Genomic DNA, 22671 nt, shown 5'->3' with positions numbered 1-22671 from the left:
CCCCATGTATCTCTATGGAGAGAGGAGGGGTGAGCATCGCTCACCCCCTTCCCCTCCCCCCAGCGCCGACGTGTGCCCGCCATGTCACGGAACAGCGGGCACACATAAGTGTGAATGTAGGCTAACTTTGATTCTTTCCTGGAAGGATGCTGGTTGTTGGTATTGTACAGTTTTATCTAAAATGTTGTTGTTTTGTTTTGTGTCTAAATTTATGTAAATATTTTACTGATGGAGTACAGGAACTGTATTTTACAGAAATTATCAGATACATTTAATAGGCTTGTTTGAAAAAAATGTGTTTTTCTGCAAAAATAATTATGAGAATGATATTCTAGTTGTTTGGTTTATATTTTTAGCTTTTTCTCTTTGTAAAAAATATATATATTTTTTTATTATAGGGGGAACATCCCTACCCTGAACAGGTATGGCATTTACATTATTTTCTCTGAAAATAAAATTGATTACTGCAGAGATCATGACAGCTATGAAAATTATTGTTTAATATCTAAAAAAAAAAGGTGGTAATATATCATAGGAATATGAGGGTAAATTTTGTGGAACATGTTGCTGTTTTTTTCACAAATTAAATAACTTTCATCCATGTTAATCACGTTGTTTTTGCAAAAAGCATATGAATTTTATACTTTATTTTGGCTTCACTATGTTTGGGCTGTTTCAGACAACCGTGGTCTGCTTGTCAATCAGACTTTTGGTGGTTGGACTTCAGTGCCCATAGTGCCAGGGATAGAACTCTAAGCATCATAGTGATACATGATGCTTGGAGTCCTGTCCTTGGTACATTGGTCGTTCCGTGAAACTAGGCCATCGTAGGTGTGTCTTTGGCCTTTATCCTTCATACACACTAACACATAACATGTTTTTTGTGGCTCGCTCACATCTCTTTGAATTTCTATGGGCTCATGCTCACAGCTAAGGATTTCACAGCCCTTTTTACGGCCCTAGCACCACTGAGAGTAAAAACACTGTACAGGTCCTATTCTTTTCCATGTTTGCAGTTATCCCGTCCAATAGAAGTCTATGGGGCTGTGAAAAAATGCTGATGTCTGTATTTTCAGATCAGTTGTTACTTAATACAATCATTTAGCAGCCTATGTTTTGCTTTTACGGACCTACAACTCAAAACTAAAAATACTGAACACATTAACCGCAGAAATAGACAAGAGAGCCATAGTTTGCAGCCAGAGGAAAAAACATTTTTGTGCAAGTAGCCTTAGTTCTGAAGCATAAATATGTGTGCTCGTCTGGGCTGTAACCTGGGACAAATTGTGTGGCCAATTCACGGCCCCAATACTGTCAAGTGCTTTGTTGTCTACTGGGTTTGAAGTCTTTCAGTGCTCTGGAGGCATATATTCTGCAGACATTTTGCTTTTAAGACATCTCATACTATACCACATCAGTTTATAACCCCTTTCTCTAAAGTTTGGATCATTTTCATTCTGTTATCCCATAAATAATCTTGGTGTACTTTGAATTATGTTCTTCTTAAAGGGAACCTGTTACCAGGAACCTCATTTTCACTAATTTCACTCATTTGCAAAAGCCCATTACAGCTGCATTGCAAATATACCTTTATGCTTTCTCTAAGCATTTGCATTACAATATAATTGTTTTATAACTTCTCTAGCACCCTAACAGATTCCACTGTGTAGTCCTAGGGGTTGGGCTTTGGTTTGGATGCATTTCACAAAACAACATGTAACTTGTATGTGCTGCAAACTGCTCAGCTCTTGGCCTCCACCTTTGTGCTCATGTACAGCTCTTTCCACCTGCTCCTTCACAGAGCTCACAGCCTGGTGACCTGACATCAGTGGGAGCGGGAGGAGCTGTACAGGAGCACAAGGATTGGGGCCAAGAGCTGAGTCCCATGTTGTTTTTGAAATGCATCCAAAGCAAAGCCAACCTTTGGAACTACCTGGAGGATTCTGTCAGGGTGCAAGTTGTAATACACAATTATATTGTAATGCACATTCTCAGAGGAATCAGAAAGGCATATTTGCAATGCAGCTGTATCGGGCTTTTGCAACCAGTGAAATTGAGGCATCTTGTGACAAGTTCCCTTTAAGCACTACCTGACATAAGTTAACATTGAGTGGTTGCAAAAGGGTTAAGGGTCTCTTGCGCCCCCTTTCTTGGCTGCATAAAGGTGTGATTGTGCAGGCTTGTTCCTACTCCAGTTATTGATAAAGGGACTAGTCAAGTAGCAGGTTACACTCATTGGCTACAAACATTTGCATGCAAGATTATCATTGGGAAATGTGTCCTTAACTGCTTAAAAAAAGAGGAGCATGTAAAGAATGAAATTATTTTTTTTTTTTCAATTAAATTCATACTGTTCATTTGGTTCAACAGAATGTCATTTTCTTCCAATCTCAACCATTATGGGATGGTGCATGTTGCTAGCGTCAGTGATGTTCTACTTGATACTTCATTTACTCCTCCTTGTCAGAGAATGGGTGGCATGGTTGCATTTCGAACATTTGATGATTTTGTCAGGTATGTTTTCTTTGTTTAAAACTTTTGTATTAAAATAAATGCTAGTCTAATATGAATTCCCCATTTACTTATTTGATACTGCTACTTTAAATGACATCTACCATCTGATTCCCTGAGGGCAAGACTCATTTACCATCAGGGAATCAGATGGTAGTTGAGCAGTACTCACCCCCATGTCCCATAGCTCCATAGACTCCTATGACACTTTTAGCATGGTTTACAGTATGAGCCAAAACCATAAGTGACATTGTCAGGCAGTTGAAAAGAGACTTGCCTGTGGAAAAACAATCCTGTTTATTTTTAATGAGAAGTTAGTCGTACATGCATCTCTCTATATCCAGAAGTGTTATTCGGATCTTACAATTGTCTTCCATTGCTGTACAGTGCATTAATTTGGACCAAAAAAGGCTGTACAATGGATGATAGTTTTTGGTTCCATCTGTAAGATTTTTAAACCCAATAGTTTATTTTAAACATAAAAGGAGCTAAATGGATACTGCTAATGTTTCCTCTTCTCATCTGTTTCTGCATGACTCACCACACAAATTTTGGTTGTGGGAGCTGGTGTCTGTTTTGGGAGCAGGGAATAAAGGAATCTGTTTGCACGGTAAGGAATGAAATGTCAAGAAGAATTAGGCATAACTGTCGACTATGGCCCAGCAGGGACTTTCTTCTCTTGAATCAATGAGTGTGGCATCTGTCTTTCCATGTGTGCAGATGCACGACCCCTGGGAAGAGAGGTGATTACACAGCTCTCATTGCTCACGTCATAAGCTTTCCTGTTATTTGCCTAATAAAGGCTGATTAGATCCATGCAAGCTTTCTGCACGTCAGACTCTACAACTATCAGATCTTAACTTTCTTAAACGTATCAGATGAAGTTAAGCCTGGCTTTCCCTAGTGCCGGAACTGTGGGAATAGGAAGAACCTGGCAGATACATTGTACCAAAATCTACACATATTACAGCTAATTTGTTTTATAAAAATGTACACAACATACTCTGCTTCATTTATTGTATGTTACTTTTTTAACAGAATGTTTGATGATGTCATGAGTTGCTTCTCTGACTCTCCTCCCCAAAGTCCTGTATTTCCTGAGGCTAGTCACCCTTCATTGTATGATGAAGATGACAATAAGGTATGTATGGCGTAACATATTTATACGTTATAATGCTGGCAGATGCCTCCTGCTAATGTCCCTTAACTATTTATTGACCAAAACAATTTACTTCCTAGTAGTGCAATTTTATTTTTCTTGGCCTTATTTTTTTTGGTTTGGGCATTTTGTGATGAGTGGATCCCTAACATGTTTCGGATTGTGTTTGTTTACAGCTATTGGTGTTTTCAGGGAAAGTGGATGATTAGAATTTTTGGGGGGTTTTATTTCCACAATTTTTAGCCCCTTAGCTGGTCTGACCACTCTTACTATATACTGCATTCCTCACCCCTATCCACTCCATTAAAAGCCGAGTGGCTGCCCCTGTCACGCTAACCCCACCGTGGCCGGGTCCAACAGACCTCTATTATGGCTCTGATCAGTCCACATTTTTTGCCACAATTATTATCATGTGATTGGGGCCTCAAAAAATTTAACTGAACTATTCACCAAATTGCATAAATAAGTAGTTCAAATGATCATAGTAAATTTTGAACAAAATTAAAGAAATATGTTCCTGTCTCCATCCCCCCCCCTGCTTTTCTTCCTTATTTAAAAAGCAATATTTATGTAAATTTGCTTACTGTTCCTACACCACTAGCAGCTGATTAAATAAGAAAACTGATAATGTTTCTAATTGCTTAACTCTTTACAGACCATCTCTGGAAAGTTCTCTTTAAGGGAAATATGCTCTAGATATGGAAAGAGTTAATCATCAGCCTTGTTTTTATTACTATAAATATTATAAGTTATACATATAAAAACATGAATAAAATTCAGCTTCCAAAATATTCATTTGGGTTTCACTAATTTCCTATGCATATGATGTAAAAGCTATTGTATCCTACTGGCTGCAGTAAGAATAGGCATACGTTTAGTTGGGGCTACAATGCCTATGGATGGTGGATGCCACTGTATGGCATCAATCACCACCTTCAATTAAATTGAGAAATTGGCTGTGCCCCAGTGATGGGAATGTTTTTATATGGATAGTTACTGCAGGAGGGAGACACTCTGCTGACACTGGGGGTGAGCAAGAAGTGGTATCCTACTTTATGCTTATACAGTGGCATATCTTGCAGCCTTCCCTTGTAAGTATTGGTTAGGAATCCTCCCGAAATATACTTACAACAGAAGGAAAAAACATCCTTATATTTAATGTACATTTTTTTTTTACATATAAAATATTTTATATGTTATTCAATTATCTCTTTCAGAGTATCCGAGATGAACCCATTCACATCCTAAACATTGCCATCAAAACAGACTGTGATATTGATGATGATAGTTTGGCCTCAATGTTCCGGGACTTCACGCAAAACAAAGTAAGCAAACTTTTACTATGAATTTAGGTTTCTGCACCTATACTAAGTGTACTGCAGCCATAATCATACAAAGCAGTGTGTTACTGTAAAAAAGTTAAAGCGACATTGTAACCATTTCACCCCGTTATTTTTATGTGAACTCTCACCTATTTACCTATTAAAAAATCCACACCAAGATCATATGAAAATGAGGTAAGTAGAGTCTTCTAATCTCTGAGATGAGTCACTCTTAAAGGCTAGAGGTTCTACGGTACCTAGAACTGTGCATTTGGGGGCTTATATAAAATAACCACGAGGACGCTGTTTGGGCTCATAAACTAGAGAATATTTTAGGGAATAGGAGACGGTTTGTTGTAGTTTCTGAATTTATAATGCCGCCATATGAGTTCACTGCAAAAGGACCTACTGAGGACCTGTTGTCCAGGGGAAACCTGGAGCCGACCCTGATCTTTAGCACTGATAACAGTAAAACACTACCTCCTGAAAACTTATTTTGCTTTTGATGCACCAATATGACCTTGTGATGTAATAACAACTAGAATTAGCAGGCTACTTGTGTTATATTTTGTACTTTCTAGCATTATATGACTACTAGTGATTGCATACAGAAAATTCAAGATTTCACTTCTCACTTTTTTTACCCTTGAATTTCAAAATCCTTGAACAAACTCCTTTTCTTTCCCCGCTGGGAGAAAAAATAAAAAAATCTGTCTTTCTTTTCTTAAAAACAAATAGAAGCGGAAAAAGATAGTTTTGATTTTCATCTGTATCGAGCCTCAGGCAGTAGGAGGGAAAAAAACATTTAAACATCTACTAGAATAATCCCAATTGTCCAAATAATATCTCAGCCCCAGCATGTTTATAGAAATTAGGATCATATACTTGTAAATGACTTGCAGAGGAGATGGAAGCAGTCAGCGTTAATGGAGTTTCTCCAGGTGCTGCTGCCTAATCGCCTGCTTATAACTGTAGACTGACTGAGAAACCCACATTATCACAATGTAATCAGAATCCTGTTGCTATGCTGTCATTATATGCCACTTGTGGAATTTTAAAAGCAATAACAATTTTGATGGTAAAACTCAAAGTATTAGAGTTATTTTCTCTCCCGGACAGTAATATTATTGCAAATGCTTGCAATATGATTTTTTTCCTCCTAATTGCGCTTCTCCTTTTGTGAATGCTGAGTGAATTGAGTTGTTAGCTCTTGTGATTTTCAGAGCTCTGAAATACAAGTGCCCAAGTGATAATGATTATTTGTAGTTACTATAGCTCTCATGGGTGTGTTTATATATGGTTCCTAAATATAGCACTGTCCAGTCATAGATGGAGAAGATGAGCATAAATTCTCCTTCTATTGCTACACCGCTTGTTAAACAAATAAAGTGTTGGGCACTGCCTACTTCTTTAGCATAAGATCAGAGCTTATGTTCAGACATATAACATTTCTAATAGAAAATACTTTTCTTGAAAATTGGTTTGGCAGTTTATAATGCCGATGTTTTATTAGTGGGTGCCTGAGTTGGGACCCTAACCAATTGCTACACCAAATGGGCGCCTTAAAGCATTTCAATACACACATTTCAAACATTTAATACAGTTCAATAGGTGGACATTTATCAGGGCTTCTTGGAAAAGTGCCATAGAAGCCCTGAAATAATCAAAAGTGCTTGGAATCAGCCAGCAATTGCCATTATTATCCTCTTTACACCATCTCCAGGCCAAGTTGACTGGTCGGGGAAGTGGATGCAAGGAAGGAAAGCGCAATCGCTGCAGAGAGCAAAGTTTGCATGTGAGCTATGCTGAAGGTCCTTAAAAAGAAGTGAGACCAATACAGTCCCCTGCAGCACCCCAATGGTAACCATCACAAATCTTAGGATGTAAAGTGTAAAACCAAAGTGGAATTCTTTGTGAGTCATTAGGGAACTTTAGGGGTTTAGAAGGAAGAATTCATTTTTGGTTCGAACTCTTGATAGTTCATCTTTTATACTTGAATATATCATACTGACAATGAATTGATGCTGCTAATTGATATTTGGAGAATGATACTTTTATTCCTTGCCATCAAATCAAGCTGCTTGTATGTGAACTAGCACTTTTTCTCAAACACAGCGTTTTCATGTTTCAAGGGAAACTGTACAAGCAGCAATGTGGTACCATGATGTATACTATGCATCCCTACCCATCTATGCCTCACCAATGCAGATAGATTAAATGGATACATTAATGATCTGATTTTTTTGAGTGGCAAGGGAGAAGTTTAGCTACTTAATTATCACTCAGTATCTTGAAAATATCACATATAGCCATCTCTAGAGAATCAAAAAGAACTGTTCTAATTTTACGATTCTAGATTACAAGCTACTGTCATAAAAATGGATATCCCTGTAAATTGTTGAAAACAGCATACACATATTTGTCCCAAAATGGTCTGTGTGCAACTGATATCATTGCAGTGCCCCCAAAAAACATCAGTAGGTTCAACAGCAAAGAAAGAGTCTTCAATTTCCTTTTTTAAGTAAATAGAAATTTGACAAAAATATTTGAACATATTGGGGTATTTTTCAAGAATATTCTTCTCAAATATGATGAGTCAGCATTTAATCTTTTATGTGTGCAGACTCTTCATCTTCTTTGTTTATTTGTTTGAGCCCCACAGAATAGGAGGAGGAGTAGCAGAGTTATGACTACACTCTTACTCTGTCTCCCCGATTTGTGTTGCATGCAAGCCGGCGCCACAATCCGATCGCATGTGCCAAAAACCCAGGGCAATTCAGGGCAAAACGGTAAAAAAAACCCAACGAAAATGCAGTGTTCGGACCCATAGTAAATCAGTATTATGAGTAATTAAAGGGGGGGGGGACACAAAATAAATGCAATAAAAACAACAATGTAGTCAAGAAGGCATTTTTTGTTATTATGTAAATTCATAAGTATGAACTTTACGTGCAGAGTATTAAAATAAACAGTGATGGATTCTTTTGAACCAATATCCTTTTGGCCTATCATGAAAGGCTTCATGCCATTATAGGTCTGTTCCTTCAATTGCTACTTTAATCTACCACCTACTGGTGACTGAGGGCAATAGATGGTGTCTTGACAGTTAGCTTCTTCCTAATTTCTTTTCACTTTTTACAGTGATGATTTCTGGTGGTTTGCAATGTCAACAAGGACAGTTTTAAGGTTAGACAGTGTTGAACAATAAGTACAGATTATTCATAGTAAAAACTGTTTTATATATAAAAGAGGAGATTATTCTCTTTCAGGTGAAAAAAGAACAATGAGAGTCTAGGTTCCAGGAATCCAAAGTTATGGCTCCTAGAATCCAGGACGTAGCTCATACATCCTTTGCCTTAGAGATGCCACCCATTTGAGATTTGTCCTTGTCAGGAAAGGATAAATAAGACTTACCATGCAGTCTTACCTGCAGGCAGCCTGAGCATACTTCTACAAAGTTTTGTGGGAAAATATTCAGTCTAACTTGTAATTTCTCATTTGTTTCTCTGCTCAAGAAACTGGGTTTAAACAGGGGCGTAACTTGAAGGGGTGCAGAGGGTGCAGTCGCAACCGGGCCCAAGAGGCTTTTGGGACACATAAGGTCTTACTTTCCCATATGAGAAGATTAGTACTATAAACCAGTGATTTTCAACCTTTTTTGAGCCGCGGCACACTTTTTATACTTAGAAAATCCTGGGGCACACCACCAACCAAAATAGCACAAAATGACACTAAAACAGTCATATTATACATATAGTTAATAATATAGATTCTAAATTTATTTTACTAACTCAGTGTGAAACCTGGGCCTGTTTCGATAAACACAAAAGGGATATCCTGGCAGGAATGGTGGAAAGACGCACACAAAGCTCTTTCTCAAAAGTTCTCAGTTTCTCCCTGTTTTTAGTATATGGTGATGATTATTATGTGGCTCATATACTGCAAAATAAAGGGGTACAATGAGAAGTACTATGACCATGAGGCCAGAGTACAAGTGCCAGCTCATATACTCAGCATATGAGCTGGTACTTGTAGTACTCCAGCCTCATGACTATAGTATTTCTCATTTTACATTTCTCATTGTTATATGCAGTATACTGCTGGAGTACTAAAAGTACCAGCTCATATGCTGAGTATTCTGCCAACAGTTCATATACGCAGGCAAAAGCTCATATAGTCTGCATTATTGGTGGGCATTACCTTGGCGGTGGGCAAATGCGAGCGTCTCTCCACTCTCAGGATGATGCGCCGGCCTCGGTGACATCATTTTGTTGCGCGAGGTTCAAAGCTTGTACATGTGTTATTGTACACGTCTCCTACATTGTAAGAAGCCGTGGCTGCGCATTGCTGGGAAACAAAACACAGGGGGCACCATAGTTTGGGGAACTTTCCCCGCGGCACACCCAACCATGTGTCGTGGCACACTAGTGTGCCACGACACACTGGTTGAAAATCACTGCTATAAACCATACATTATAGTCGGGGCCCTGGCACAAACTTTGCACTGGGACCCATCAGCTTCAAGTTACGCCACTGGTAAAGGAAATCATCCACTTATATAAGCCATGTTTGAGTTAAGCTAACTTACCGTTCGGCCTGTTCTTACTGATAAAGGTGGTACTTTTCTTTTAACAGGAAACAATCTTTTTGCTGAGGAGTTTTAAAATGAGACTCGAGTGCTCCAGCATGACGCTACTGGGGTGCCCTGTGCTCTATCTGCATAATTACGCACACCTGCTGTGTACAATAGCATTTGCTCCTCCCTTTCTGGCAGTCGGCTGCTTGATGCTGCTATAGAATTTGCTGACGTCAGCCGGCTCTCTGCAAATTCTATAGCAACATCAGAAACCAGGCCTACTAACCAAGACAGCAGAGACTGGCTCTCGTGAATTTCACGTCCAATATGATTTTGAACACTGACCTCTTCCTCTTCACATATTAGGAAAATCATAGGTTGGGGAGGCTAAGAATCTAATAGATAAGGGGCAAACTACACTAAAAGTGTAGTCACGTGACCTAGAGCCGGATCCAAGGATCTGCTTGCTGGGATTGATCGAAAATGATAATATAGAAGGGATCACTATGCTATGTATACAAAAGTTATTATATATGGAGCGCAAGTCTATAGCGGCTCGATGGATCCAGACTTCGGCACCCACAATACAGGAATTTATAAATAAGGTTAACAGTATAATTAGATTGGAATGGGGGTTATATTTGAAAAGAAAATGCCCATAAAAATTTGATAAACTATGGGGAAGATGGTTGAACACGACTGGACTTCCAAATAGGGCCCTGATAGATTTACGCAATAGCTCTCAATACCAATTGATGACTGTGACTGTCTGAAGATATCTATAGCTATTTCTTAACCCCTTATTACCGACACTAGTTTTCAGCTCAATGACCAGACTCGATTTTTCAAATCTGACATGTCTCACGATAATTGGTTATAACTTCGGAACGCTTTAACATATCCGGGTGATTTTGAGAATGTTTTCTCGTGACACATTGTACTTCATGTTAGTTATAAAATTTAAGTGATAACTTTTGCGTTTCGTTCTGAAAAAAAGTGAAAATTTGGCAAAAGTTTGTAAAAATTCTTAATTTTCCAAGTTTGAAATGTTCTGGTTTCCAGATAAGATGGGAAAACTACCCTAAAAGTTTGATAATTAACATTTACAGAATATCTGCTTTATGTTGGAATGATATTTTATGCTTCCGGTCATTTTTCTAGGAGGTTATGAGGTGCAGAACTTTAGGTGCGATTTTTCTTACTTTCATGAAAATTGCCAAAACTCACATTTTGAGGGACAACTCAGCTTTCAAGTGACTTTGAATAATAATAGTAAAACCCCATAAATTACCCCACTATAGAAAGTTCACCCCTCAACATATGTAAAACAACTTCTATTAAGTCTATTAACCCTTTAAGTGTTTCACGTGGGTTAAAAAATATAGACTTGCGATTTAGAAACTATAGAATTTTTTTGGAAAATACATTCATTTAGGCCAAAACTGACATTTTCAGAATAAATTAAATGATGAAACGCACTGCAACGCTTGATGCCCAATTCCTCCCGAGTGTACTGATACCACATATGTGGTGGTATACTGCTGTATGGGCGCCCGGCCGAGTATAGAATGAATGGAGGCGCCATTCACAGCAGATTTGTATTGTCACATTGTACGACCTATAAATTTTTATTTTTTTTTGGTAATGCGAACATATGAGGGCTTATTTTTTATGGGATGAGATACAATGTATAGATAATTCATTTTGGGAGTCTAAAGCTTATTCATGAGATTTTACTAACTATTTCAAGGGGGACACAAACAAAATCATCAATTTTTATTTTGGATTGTTAGCATTTTTTTGTATTGCAGTGTATAGCGTAAGTAACTGCGCATGCTCAGTTACTTACAGCCGGGTCCTGCCAGGAAGGCAGAACCCAGCGGGGAGAGAAGCCGACAGCCTCGGGTCACTCGTCGGGACCCGGAGCAGCGGCAGTAGGGATTGGATCCCCCGGTAAGCACACCGGGGGGGGTCTGATCCACGGGGGACACACTTGCACGCCGCGGTTATCCTTGACTGCGGCGTGTAAGGGGTTAAACACCTGGGATCTGCGTTTTTCCGATCCCGGGTGTTAGTGCCGGGTCTGGGTTGTGATATCACAGCCCGGCACCAGCGAGACCCGGTGTTCCGAAATCATCTTCTGACGCGCCGCCGTAGAAAGGCGTACGCGTCAGAAGAAGTACCCTTAATGACCGCTGTAAAAAGCCGATACGGCGGTCATTAAGGGGTTAAGGGAAAAATGACTATCGTAGGTACTTGTCTGTGGGATGAAGAAATCCCTGCTCTCTAGGAACGACCTGTGTAGAGTGCTCAATTGGTCCCTAGGCATAATTAATATATGTGGTCTTTATCTGTCTGCTGTAGGGAATGTGGTGGGGGAGGGGGTAGTGGGTTGTTTTTATTGTTTTGGTCCTTTGTGCAACAGTGTGTTTGTAAAGTGTTGTAAAAAACAAAAATTACAATAAAAATGTTTTGATCAAAAAAAAAAAAGTGTAGTCACGCTGCGCCACAGACTGTCTGCGTTGAGATATTTCTTAAATACCTGTGCAAGCAGTTTGCACTGAAAAGAACAGGCAAAGCCTGACAGAAAACTGGTGCATGGCCCTTAGTAAATGTGGGCCACTGTTTTGATAAAGATTTACATGTTGGTGTTTTCTTTTTTAATTAGAAAAATGTCCTGATGGATCATGGAATTCGTCGATTGACATTCCTGGTAGCTCAAAAGGTAATATATTTTGTTTTCCTCTCTCTTCCTGTAATACCTATACACTTTGCCTATAAGATTTGCACACATATGGAAATGTAAACTGACATTACTATTTGCATTTGTACACAAAAGACATTTAAAATCTGTAAACAAAAAAGTAAAAAAAAAAGTGTGGTAAATAGGTGTACCCCTGTGGTAACGTCAACAGCTACTAGAACACTGTTCCCAAGTTTTCTCTTGTTTCTCACTGCATGACCTTGTATAGTTTTTTATTGCATCTATGGCACAGTATTAATTTTGCTTTCTTGGCTAAAGGAACCAACCTTGTTTTGTAGTATGAGTACATCAGAACATCAACAGTACAATAAATGTAAAAGTTTTCCTACTCAGCCCACAAGAGGATTTAAAACTTTTATATTGTGTGTGACTGTATGGATTACAGGGTAAGCCCTTGTCATACAAACGTGGGATTTGCTGGATATTGCAGCAAACATCCACCACTAACACCCGCGATCGGTGCTAGCCGGTGGTTGTCAAAATCTGGCAGTGCTTGGAAGCCACCATTTTGTTTTTGATCGATGCTCCCCATTACGTCATTGTGGAGCAGCGATCAGATGCTATGACAGCCTCGGGTCTTTGTAACTCCCCATTCTGCATGGTTTCTGCAGATTCATTACAATGTGTAAAAATGCCATATACTGCAATACAGTAGTGTTGCAGTATATGGTAGGAACTATCGGACTGTATAGAGACTGTCTAGCTATTCAATTGGTTAGTGTATGCAGTGACCCTAATCTCAAACCAGAAAATACAACAGGGCTCAGAAACCATGCCTAATTTGGTGAATTACATTGGATTAGTTGACAAATTGATCGGAGGACAAAACATAATAGTAAAAAACAAAAAAAACACAAACAAATAACTTAAGTTTGCAAACTAAACCCCTAACAGAAATTATCAAGAAGTAAATTGACAGATATGAATGAACAATGGAGAAATCAAGTAAAATGTTTGTGAAGTACAAATGGATATTAGGTGGTGGACTGGTGGTATATATGCAGGGAAATCAACTAACATTATCTCTGGAGTAGTATGGTATATCCTGAAGCACCCATTCATGCAGGTTTGTCAGGGCAGGTGTCACTCTGAATAGTGTCTTTCCTTAAATAGCATAAAGTAAATAGTGTCTTTCCTTATCCCCCTTTTGTAACATACACTGCTTCTTTTCTGAGTCTTTTCTTTACCTCCTGTCTAGGGTACTTCAGAAAAAATATTGCCCTAATATAACACAGGGGACATTAGAGGTACTGGGGCCTTGTGCTTCTTGCCTTTACCAAAAATGGGGGCTTTGATCACAACCTCCTGAAAATGAAGGAATGAAGTAGCGTAACTGGCATGTTAATATAGCACATAAGAATTGTACAGTACCATCTGTATAATGTTCCATGCCAACTTTTAATACAATATCTTTGTTTTCCTTATGGCACTATACTACTTTAGCACCTATGGAATGTTATTAAAAAAATCAACCTTTCTCCTGCAATTGGTGTACCAGATCCCAAACAATTTTTCCACAAACTCCAAGGACAGAGGGGCATTCTCGGGGGTCAATTTTGTTGTCCTTTCCTTCATAAACTCAACATTTGGGTGTACTCTTGCAGAGCTTATACATTTTAATTCCATCTGCAGGGGGACATCTGCAGCAATGGTTCTGAGGCGCCCTTTTACGGGCTCCTCCTCACTGGATGAGGAGAACTACAAGAATGGGCCATCCATTCATTCGAAGGCATATGCCTCCTCTGCTGAAAAGGATCTATGTGATGAATGGGACATTTTTATTGGAGAGTGTATGTATATGTTGTGCTTCAACATGTGTAAAAGGCATGTAAACTTTATTTATTGTATGTAATTTCTTGTACCAACAAATGCACACAGATAAGCAACTTTTGTCACCGGTCGATGCGCAGTAGTCGCAGTATAATAATAATTCCTTTATTTATATAGTGCACAGAGATTATGCAGCGCTGCACAGAGCTTGCCAAGAGCTGCCCCCATGGGGCTCACAATTTAACCTACCAGCATGTTTTTTGGAATGTGGGAGGAAACCCATGCAAACACAGAGCGAACATACAGCGTTGCAAGGCTGTAGTGCTGACTACTTAGCCACCGTGCTGCATACACTTACACATGCAGTCAATCCCCTCTCCTGCATACACACACAAGTGCAGTCAGTTCCCTCTCCTGCATACATACACACAGGTGCAGTCAACCTTCTCCCCGGCTTGCGTGCGCACACACAGGTGCAGTCAGCCCCTTCTCTTGCCTGCGTGTACACACACAGTTGCAGTCAGCCCCCTCTCCTGCCTGCGTACACATACACACGTGCAGTCAGTCCCCTCTCCTCCATTCACACAGATGCAGTTAGTTCCCTCTCCTCCGGGCACACAGGTGCAGTCAGTGAGTCAGTCCCCTCTCCTCTGTGCACACAGATGCAGTCAGTTCCTCTCCTCTGTGCACAAAGGTGCAGTCAGTTCCCTCTCCCCTGTGCACACAGGAGCAGTCAGTCCCCTTTTCTCTGTGCACACAGGTGCAGTCAGTTCCCCTTTCCTCAGTGCACACAGGTGCAGTCAGTCCACTCTCCCCTGTGCACACAGGTGCAGGAAGTCCCCTTTCCTCCGTGCACACAGGTGCAGGAAGTCCCCTTTCCTCCGTGCACACAGGTGCAGGAAGTCCCCTTTCCTCCGTGCACACAGGTGCAGGAAGTCCCCTTTCCTCCGTGCACACAGGTGCAGGAAGTCCCCTTTCCTCCGTGCACACAGGTGCAGGAAGTCCCCTTTCCTCCGTGCACACAGGTGCAGGAAGTCCCCTTTCCTCCGTGCACACAGGTGCAGGAAGTCCCCTTTCCTCCGTGCACACAGGTGCAGGAAGTCCCCTTTCCTCCGTGCACACAGGTGCAGGAAGTCCCCTTTCCTCCGTGCACACAGGTGCAGGAAGTCCCCTTTCCTCCGTGCACACAGGTGCAGGAAGTCCCCTTTCCTCCGTGCACACAGGTGCAGGAAGTCCCCTTTCCTCCGTGCACACAGGTGCAGGAAGTCCCCTTTCCTCCGTGCACACAGGTGCAGGAAGTCCCCTTTCCTCCGTGCACACAGGTGCAGGAAGTCCCCTTTCCTCCGTGCACACAGGTGCAGGAAGTCCCCTTTCCTCCGTGCACACAGGTGCAGGAAGTCCCCTTTCCTCCGTGCACACAGGTGCAGGAAGTCCCCTTCCCTCCGTGCACACAGGTGCAGGAAGTCCCCTTTCCTCCGTGCACACAGGTGCAGGAAGTCCCCTTTCCTCCGTGCACACAGGTGCAGGAAGTCCCCTTTCCTCCGTGCACACAGGTGCAGGAAGTCCCCTTTCCTCCGTGCACACAGGTGCAGGAAGTCCCCTTTCCTCCGTGCACACAGGTGCAGGAAGTCCCCTTTCCTCCGTGCACACAGGTGCAGGAAGTCCCCTTTCCTCCGTGCACACAGGTGCAGGAAGTCCCCTTTCCTCCGTGCACACAGGTGCAGGAAGTCCCCTTTCCTCCGTGCACACAGGTGCAGGAAGTCCCCTTTCCTCCGTGCACACAGGTGCAGGAAGTCCCCTTTCCTCTGTGCACACAGGTACAGTCAGTACCCTTTCCTCTGTGCACACAGGTGCAGTCAGTCTCCTCTCCTCTGTGCACACAGGTGCAGTCAGTCTCCTCTCCTCCGTGCACACAGGTGCAGTCAGTCTCCTCTCCTCCGTGCACACAGGTGCAGTCAGTCCCCTCTCCTCCGTGCACACAGGAGCAGTCAGTACCCTTTTCTCCGTGCACACAGGTGCAGTCAGTACCCTTTTCTCCGTGCACACAGGTGCAGTCAGTTCCCCTTCCTCAGTGCACACAGGTGCAGTCAGTTCCCCTTTCCTCAGTGCACACAGGTGCAGTCAGTCCACTCTCCCCTGTGAACACAGGTGCAGGAAGTCCCCTTTCCTCCGTGCAAACAGGTGCAGTCAGTCCCCTTTCCTCCGTGCACACAGGTGCAGTCAGTTCTCTTTCCTCCGTGCACACAGGTGCAGTCAGTCCACTCTCCTCCGTGCACACAGGTGCAGTCAGTCTCCTCTCCTTCGTGCACACAGGTGCAGTCAGTCTCCTCTCCTCCGTGCACACAGGTGCAGTCAGTCCCCTTTCCTCTGTGCACACAGGTGCAGTCAGTCCCCTTTCCTCTGTGCACACAGGTGCAGTCAGTCCCCTTTCCTCCGTGCACACAGGTGCAGTCAGTTCTCTTTCCTCCGTGCACACAGGTGCAGTCAGTTCTCTTTCCTCCGTGCACACAGGTGCAGTCAGTTCTCTTTCCTCCTTGCACACAGGTGCAGTCAGTCCCCTTTCCCCTGTGCACACAGGTGCAGTCAGTCCCCTCTCCTCTGTGCACACAGGTGCAGTTAGTCCCCTCTCCTCCGTGCACACAGGTGCAGTCAGTCCCCTCTCCTCTGTGCACACAGGTGCAGTTAGTCCCCATTCCTCTGTGCACACAGGTGCAGTCAGTCCCTCTCCTCTGTGCACACAGGTGCAGTCAGTCTCCTCTCCCCTGTGCACACAGGAGCAGTCAGTACCCTTTTCTCCGTGCACACAGGTGCAGTCAGTTCCCCTTCCTCAGTGCACACAGGTGCAGTCAGTTCCCCTTTCCTCAGTGCACACAGGTGCAGTCAGTCCACTCTCCCCTGTGCACACAGGTGCAGGAAGTCCCCTTTCCTCCGTGCAAACAGGTGCAGTCAGCCCCTTTTCCTCTGTGCACACAGGTGCAGTCAGTTCTCTTTCCTCCGTGCACACAGGTGCAGTCAGTCCCCTTTCCTCAGTGCACACAGGTGCAGTCAGTCTCCTCTCCTCCGTGCACACAGGTGCAGTCAGTCTCCTCTCCTCCGTGCACACAGGTGCAGTCAGTCTCCTCTCCTCCGTGCACACAGGTGCAGTCAGTCTCCTCCCCTTTCCGTGCACACAGGTGCAGTCAGTCCCCTTTCCCATGTGCACACATGTGCTGAAAGCAAGGAGGATTTCTATTGATTGATGATAAACCTATATCTTTACAACATACAATACAGCATTTTATATACACGTGCTGCAGGAAATCTCATGTCTGGGCAATTGCCAACCAGTCGTCCGGATATGGGATGACATATATACCCTGCAGTATGAGGGCTGCTGTCAAGATTATCAAAACTTTTTTTGAAAACCTTGGGAGCAGAACTGAGACCAAAGGGAAGACTGTGAAACTGATACTCCTGAATCCTCTTCTCTTGTTGAATGGTTATCCTCAAGGATTTTCTGTGACTTTTCATAATAGGAATGTGAAGATAGGCATCTTTTAACTGTTGCCATGAGACTGTTTTCTGATAGGATGACCATCACAGATTTTATGGATTCCATCTTGAATCTTTATTTGACTATGAACTGGTTTAAGAAGTTCAAACTGGTTTTAGCAGCCATAGCAGCTGCTATGTGGTCAGCAGTGTCAGGGGCCTTGGGCTCTGACCTGACACACTAAAGAATAGAGGATGTGCAGCATTATATAGACTGCTCAAAAAATAAAGGCAACACTCAAATAATACATACAAGATCTGAATGAATGAAATATTATAATTGAATACAAAGTTGATTGAGCTAAATCACTAAAAAAAAATCAATGGAAATCAAATTTATTACCAATGGAGGCCTTTATTTGGAGATGCCCACACAATTAAAGGATGATCCTCCTTTGATCTAATGTCCTTAAAACAAGTCAAAATGAGGTTCAGTATTGTGTGTGTGTTGCACGTGTATGTATGACCTCCCTACAATGCCTCCATGCTCCTGATGTGGTTCCGGATGGTCTCCTGAGGGATCTCCTCTCAGTCCCTAACTAACGCATCCGCCGACTCCTGGTCACCAGGTGGTGCAATGCGAGGTTGGTGGATGGACAGAGGGTCTTGGAAATGAGCTGGCCTGTCCATAGTGTCAATGCCTTCATTTTGCAGGAACTGCTGACATACTCCAGCCACATAAAGTCTAGCGTTGTCCTGCATTAGAAGGAACCCAGGGCCAGCCGCACCAGCATATGGTCTCACAAAAAGTCTGAGGATGTCATCTTGGGACCTAACGGCAGTTCCTGTTCCTCCTTGCACAAAGGTGGAGGTAGTGGTCTTGCTGCTGGGTTGTTCATCTTCCACAGCCCCCACCATGCCTCCTGGAGTACTGGCCTGTCTCCTAGTTGTGGCTGCAGCCTCTGGACACTACCAAAAAGACACAAACCTTCTTGCCACAGCTCACATTAATGTATAATTCAAACAAAGAAGAAGCCGGTTTGTATAGGCTGAAACAAATATTAGTTTTATTGCACAATTAATTCTAAGCACAGTCGCAGTCATGCGACTTCCTCAGGGGTACCCCTGAGGTCTTACCCCTGAGGAAGTCGCATGACTGCTACGTAACGCGTGGGGTGCCTCTGGCCACAGGTCCCGGACCATATCGTCCCTCTTGTCACGCTTTTTTACATGCCTCTATTACAGCTGCTTGACCCTGCCCTGTTTTCACATTAACTTCCTAGGATGCCCTCCTTTGCTGAGGACCTCTGCAAGAGTGTATGAGTATCGTCATAGGGTGGTTTGGCATGCACATTTCATTATGTATTGACCTTATATATGGGGGACCAGTGTCCGTATATTGATTGACCTGTGGCCGTATGTGGATCTCTGTTACTTGTTTTGATAAACATGTTTATGTGTATTTGTACACTTTTTAAATGTTTTTAAGGTTTTGAGGTGTGACATCTCTTTTTTGGTGTGCTTAGAATTAATTGTGCAATAAAACTAATATTTGTTTCAGCCTATACACACCGGCTTCTTCTTTGTTTGAATTATACAGTGTTTGCCATCCTGGATAAGCTGCACTACCTGAGCCACTTGTGTGGGTTGAAGAGTCTCATGCTGCCACAAGTCTGAAAGCACCACCAACATTCAAAATTGACAAAAACATCAGCCAGAAAGTATTGGTACTGAGAAGTGGCCTATGGTCCCACCTAGAGAACCACTCCTTTATTTAGTGTGTCTTGCTAATTGCCTTTGAAATTGATTGCCTTTGAGTTTGATTTAATAGAGGTTTGATTTACTTGAAGGTATATTGTGTTCTTAAAGTGTTACCTTTATTTTTTTAAGCAGTGTACATATTATGCTGCACACTGTACAGCATAATATCTATATAACACTGCACATATTCCACAGTATACAGCAGGAATCGGCAGCTCACATAAGAGCTAAGGGAATAGGGAGTGGACAACAGAACAACAGGACTAGGGATCACTAATTTCTTGTTGTGTACTTCATCCATGTGGTCAGTAGCTAATGGGACAGATATGTGTAAGTGAATACACATCCATATCCATAAAGAAGCAAGAGGCCAATGCTGTACCATGCTGAAATAAAGTACATGTTTTATATTTTTCTGTGTATGGTTATGGCGCAGTGAGACTGCGTATGCTCACTGTACTGTGACCAGGCGCCGTAGGTGTCTATAGGGACTGCTATCTGGACATTTTGTGTTTGTGTATTGTGTTTGTGTGCAATGGGCCTAAGGGTGTATAAATTTGTGAGAATACTAATATGCATATTTTCTGAGGGAGTAAGGGGCACTCAGAAGTCTGCTATGGGGCCCTGCCTCTCCTAGTTACGCCCCTGACTTCCTTCATGGCCAAGTCGATTTTTCAGACTCCACAATCTCTTTAACAGCTCTTATTAGTTTATTAGTCCTGTCTTTGTTAAATAAGTAGCAGTCATCAGGATCTGCAGACTCATCCTCAGATCTGATATCATCCACTAACCTCAATTAGTCAAACTCACATATTAGTCAGCTCAGAATTCTCCCACCTGATTGGAGAGAGGTCAGCCGCGCTCAGAGTGGCCAAGGCCGAGCCGCCAACAAACAGAGAAAGTGAAAAAAACTCCAGCGCAGGCTCCTAGGTCTTCTAAAATCCAATTATTTTTTTGTGATACAGCATAACGGTACATCGGGTAAAACACAGTGTTACGATCAACACGTTTTGGCTGAGCCAAAAATGCGTTGATCGAAACTCTGTGTTTTACACGATATTAGACTGCATGGTTACCTCCCCATACACCTGTCACAGACCTCCTAGTCGTCTGGCAGTGGTTGTTGACAGGATTGACAGATTCTCTGTCTAGATTTTCTAGACTTTTTCCCTCCAATAGGCATCTGAAAAAAAACACATTATTACTAACCCAGTCCTAATACAGTAGAGAGGAAATCTAGCAGTAAGCACATGGGTAGGCTCTGCTGCCTGGCCAACCGCTACCCATGCGCACATTACAGTCTTAAGATAACCTGGCAATCTTGTCCTGACTCCTGTCACGCCGGGACAAAATCAGAATACCAGTGCACATGTGCGGGGATGCTGAACAATGAGCAACTGGGGAGGATTAAGGCGGTACTTGCCTTTGCCACTGCATCCATCCCCCAACACTTTTGCAGGGACCCCTAGAGGTTTGCAAAAGATGGTACACAGCACTTAGGCTTATAGGTAAACAAGGACCCCCATCAGGGTTTGTAACACAGTGCCAACAGCATGGCTGTAACTTGTGCAGGGACCAAACTGGTTTGCACATGGGTACCAGATTGAGAAGTAATCCCAGGAGCTGGACCCCTCAGCTCCAGGATAGGGAGCTAAGCTCCACCAATATATTTTCATTATTCTGTCCACAGAGGAAAATAACACATTTGTTAACTGTCTCGGAGGGACCTATACAGGGAGTCAGCCTTTGAGTAATCATTGCTAAGTAACTCTTGTTCTTCTGTCCAACAGGGGACAGACTTAACCCTTCATGTGTTGCCGAAGGAAGACCAGGAAATATAAAAACATATATACACTCAGTGGGTATGGAAAGTATTCAGACCCCTTTAAATGTTTCACTATTTGTTTCATTGTAGCCAATTGGTAACATCAAAAAAGTTATTTTTTATCATTAATGTACGCTCAGAAAAGAACAGAAATGTAGATATTTTTGCTAATTTATTAAACAAGAAAGACTGAAATATCACATGGTTATAAGTATTTAGACCCTTTGTTGTGACACTCCTTTATTGGAGTCTAGTTGTCACCACATTTTCACAAATATAGCTACTTTCAGGTTTGTAAGGGATCCTATTAACTAACTGACAACCTTCTTTTAGCTAATAATTGTTTATCTCCGTTCCCATAAATCCATGTTTATAAATTTGCTCTGCATACAGCCAAATATAGAGGGTGCCTAGGGGGCGTGGCCTCCCTCAGTGCACATATGAAAGCCTGCATACAGTTTGCAAAAAAAACACATGAAGGACTGTGAGATCATCTGATGAGACAAAAATGTAACTTTTCTTTTTTTAAAATAGTGCATCAACATCAGTACAATAAAAAAATAAATGACTACTAAATCTCCATCGAAACAACGGAGAAAAAAGGTTGAGCAGGGCACAATTAATAGTAGAGGACATACAAATGACAGGACAAGACACATGAAGGTAAATGGGATAATGGGAGAAGGGATTGTCTCAACATGGGTGAGCTAATAGGAGTCCCAAGGGTCCCAGACAGCCGGGAATTTAACTTTACCTGTAAGTGTAGCAGTGAGGTGTTCTAAAGATCTAACGGGTTCTAAAGATCTAACGGGTTCTAAAGATCTAATTTGGGTTCACAACTCGTATCTCCAAGGAGGAGAGACGTGTCCCAAGTGTTTTTGCGATGAGGCACTTAGTCGCTGTCAAGAGGTTCAGAATTAGGCTCAGAACAGGTTTGCGGAGGGGGTTAGGATGGACATTCAAAATGTGGACCTTAGTACAAAGCTATATATTAAGAGAGATAACTTGGGAAAGGATCTGCTGGACGTGGATCCAAAAAGGTCAGATTAAGGAGAAAGCCCAGAAAATATGAAAAACTGATGCATTGCATGCTCCACATCTTCATCACAGATCCAGGAAGGATAAATTAACGGAATGTAACCGTCGTGGGGTGTCATACCAATACATAGGTACCTTATACTGATTCCTTATTAACTATGATATGGAGGCATGCTCATAAATCTGCATCATGTAAACTCCATGTAAGGTTGGGGATAGGTTCTTCCATATACGATTCCCACTTAGGATCAAAGAGAATGCCATAAATGGATGAGATACGTTCTGAAGTTGAGATAGTAGTTTTACACAAACAGGTCGGCAAATGCCAGGAACCAGAAGCAGCCACTGTTAGACTCATGGGCAAATTAGGGTGGAACATAAGTGAAGTCATTGCCGACATGAAGCATGGGTGAAGCATGGGGAAATGTTTAGCACATGTTCGCCATAGATCTCTAGTCAAGGCAACAGGGCCCA

At 42.2% G+C, this 22671-nt stretch overlaps 1 protein-coding gene across 3 annotated transcripts in view; it reads left to right on the top strand.

Moving 5' to 3' along the window:
- ACACA (acetyl-CoA carboxylase alpha) overlaps positions 1 to 22671 on the top strand; it is a 377264-nt gene that overhangs the window by 164088 nt on the left and 190505 nt on the right. For all 3 annotated transcript variants that reach the window (XM_072137153.1, XM_072137152.1, XM_072137154.1), the window contains exons 29-33: positions 399 to 422; positions 2371 to 2514; positions 3550 to 3652; positions 4888 to 4995; positions 12237 to 12293. In XM_072137153.1, coding sequence (XP_071993254.1) covers positions 399 to 422; positions 2371 to 2514; positions 3550 to 3652; positions 4888 to 4995; positions 12237 to 12293 — 436 coding nt within the window. The remainder of the gene's footprint in view (positions 1 to 398; positions 423 to 2370; positions 2515 to 3549; positions 3653 to 4887; positions 4996 to 12236; positions 12294 to 22671) is intronic.

This window comes from Engystomops pustulosus, chromosome 2 (assembly GCF_040894005.1).
Source record: "Engystomops pustulosus chromosome 2, aEngPut4.maternal, whole genome shotgun sequence".
NCBI classification, from domain to species: domain Eukaryota; kingdom Metazoa; phylum Chordata; class Amphibia; order Anura; family Leptodactylidae; genus Engystomops; species Engystomops pustulosus.
This window is presented reverse-complemented; position numbering and strand designations above follow the sequence as displayed.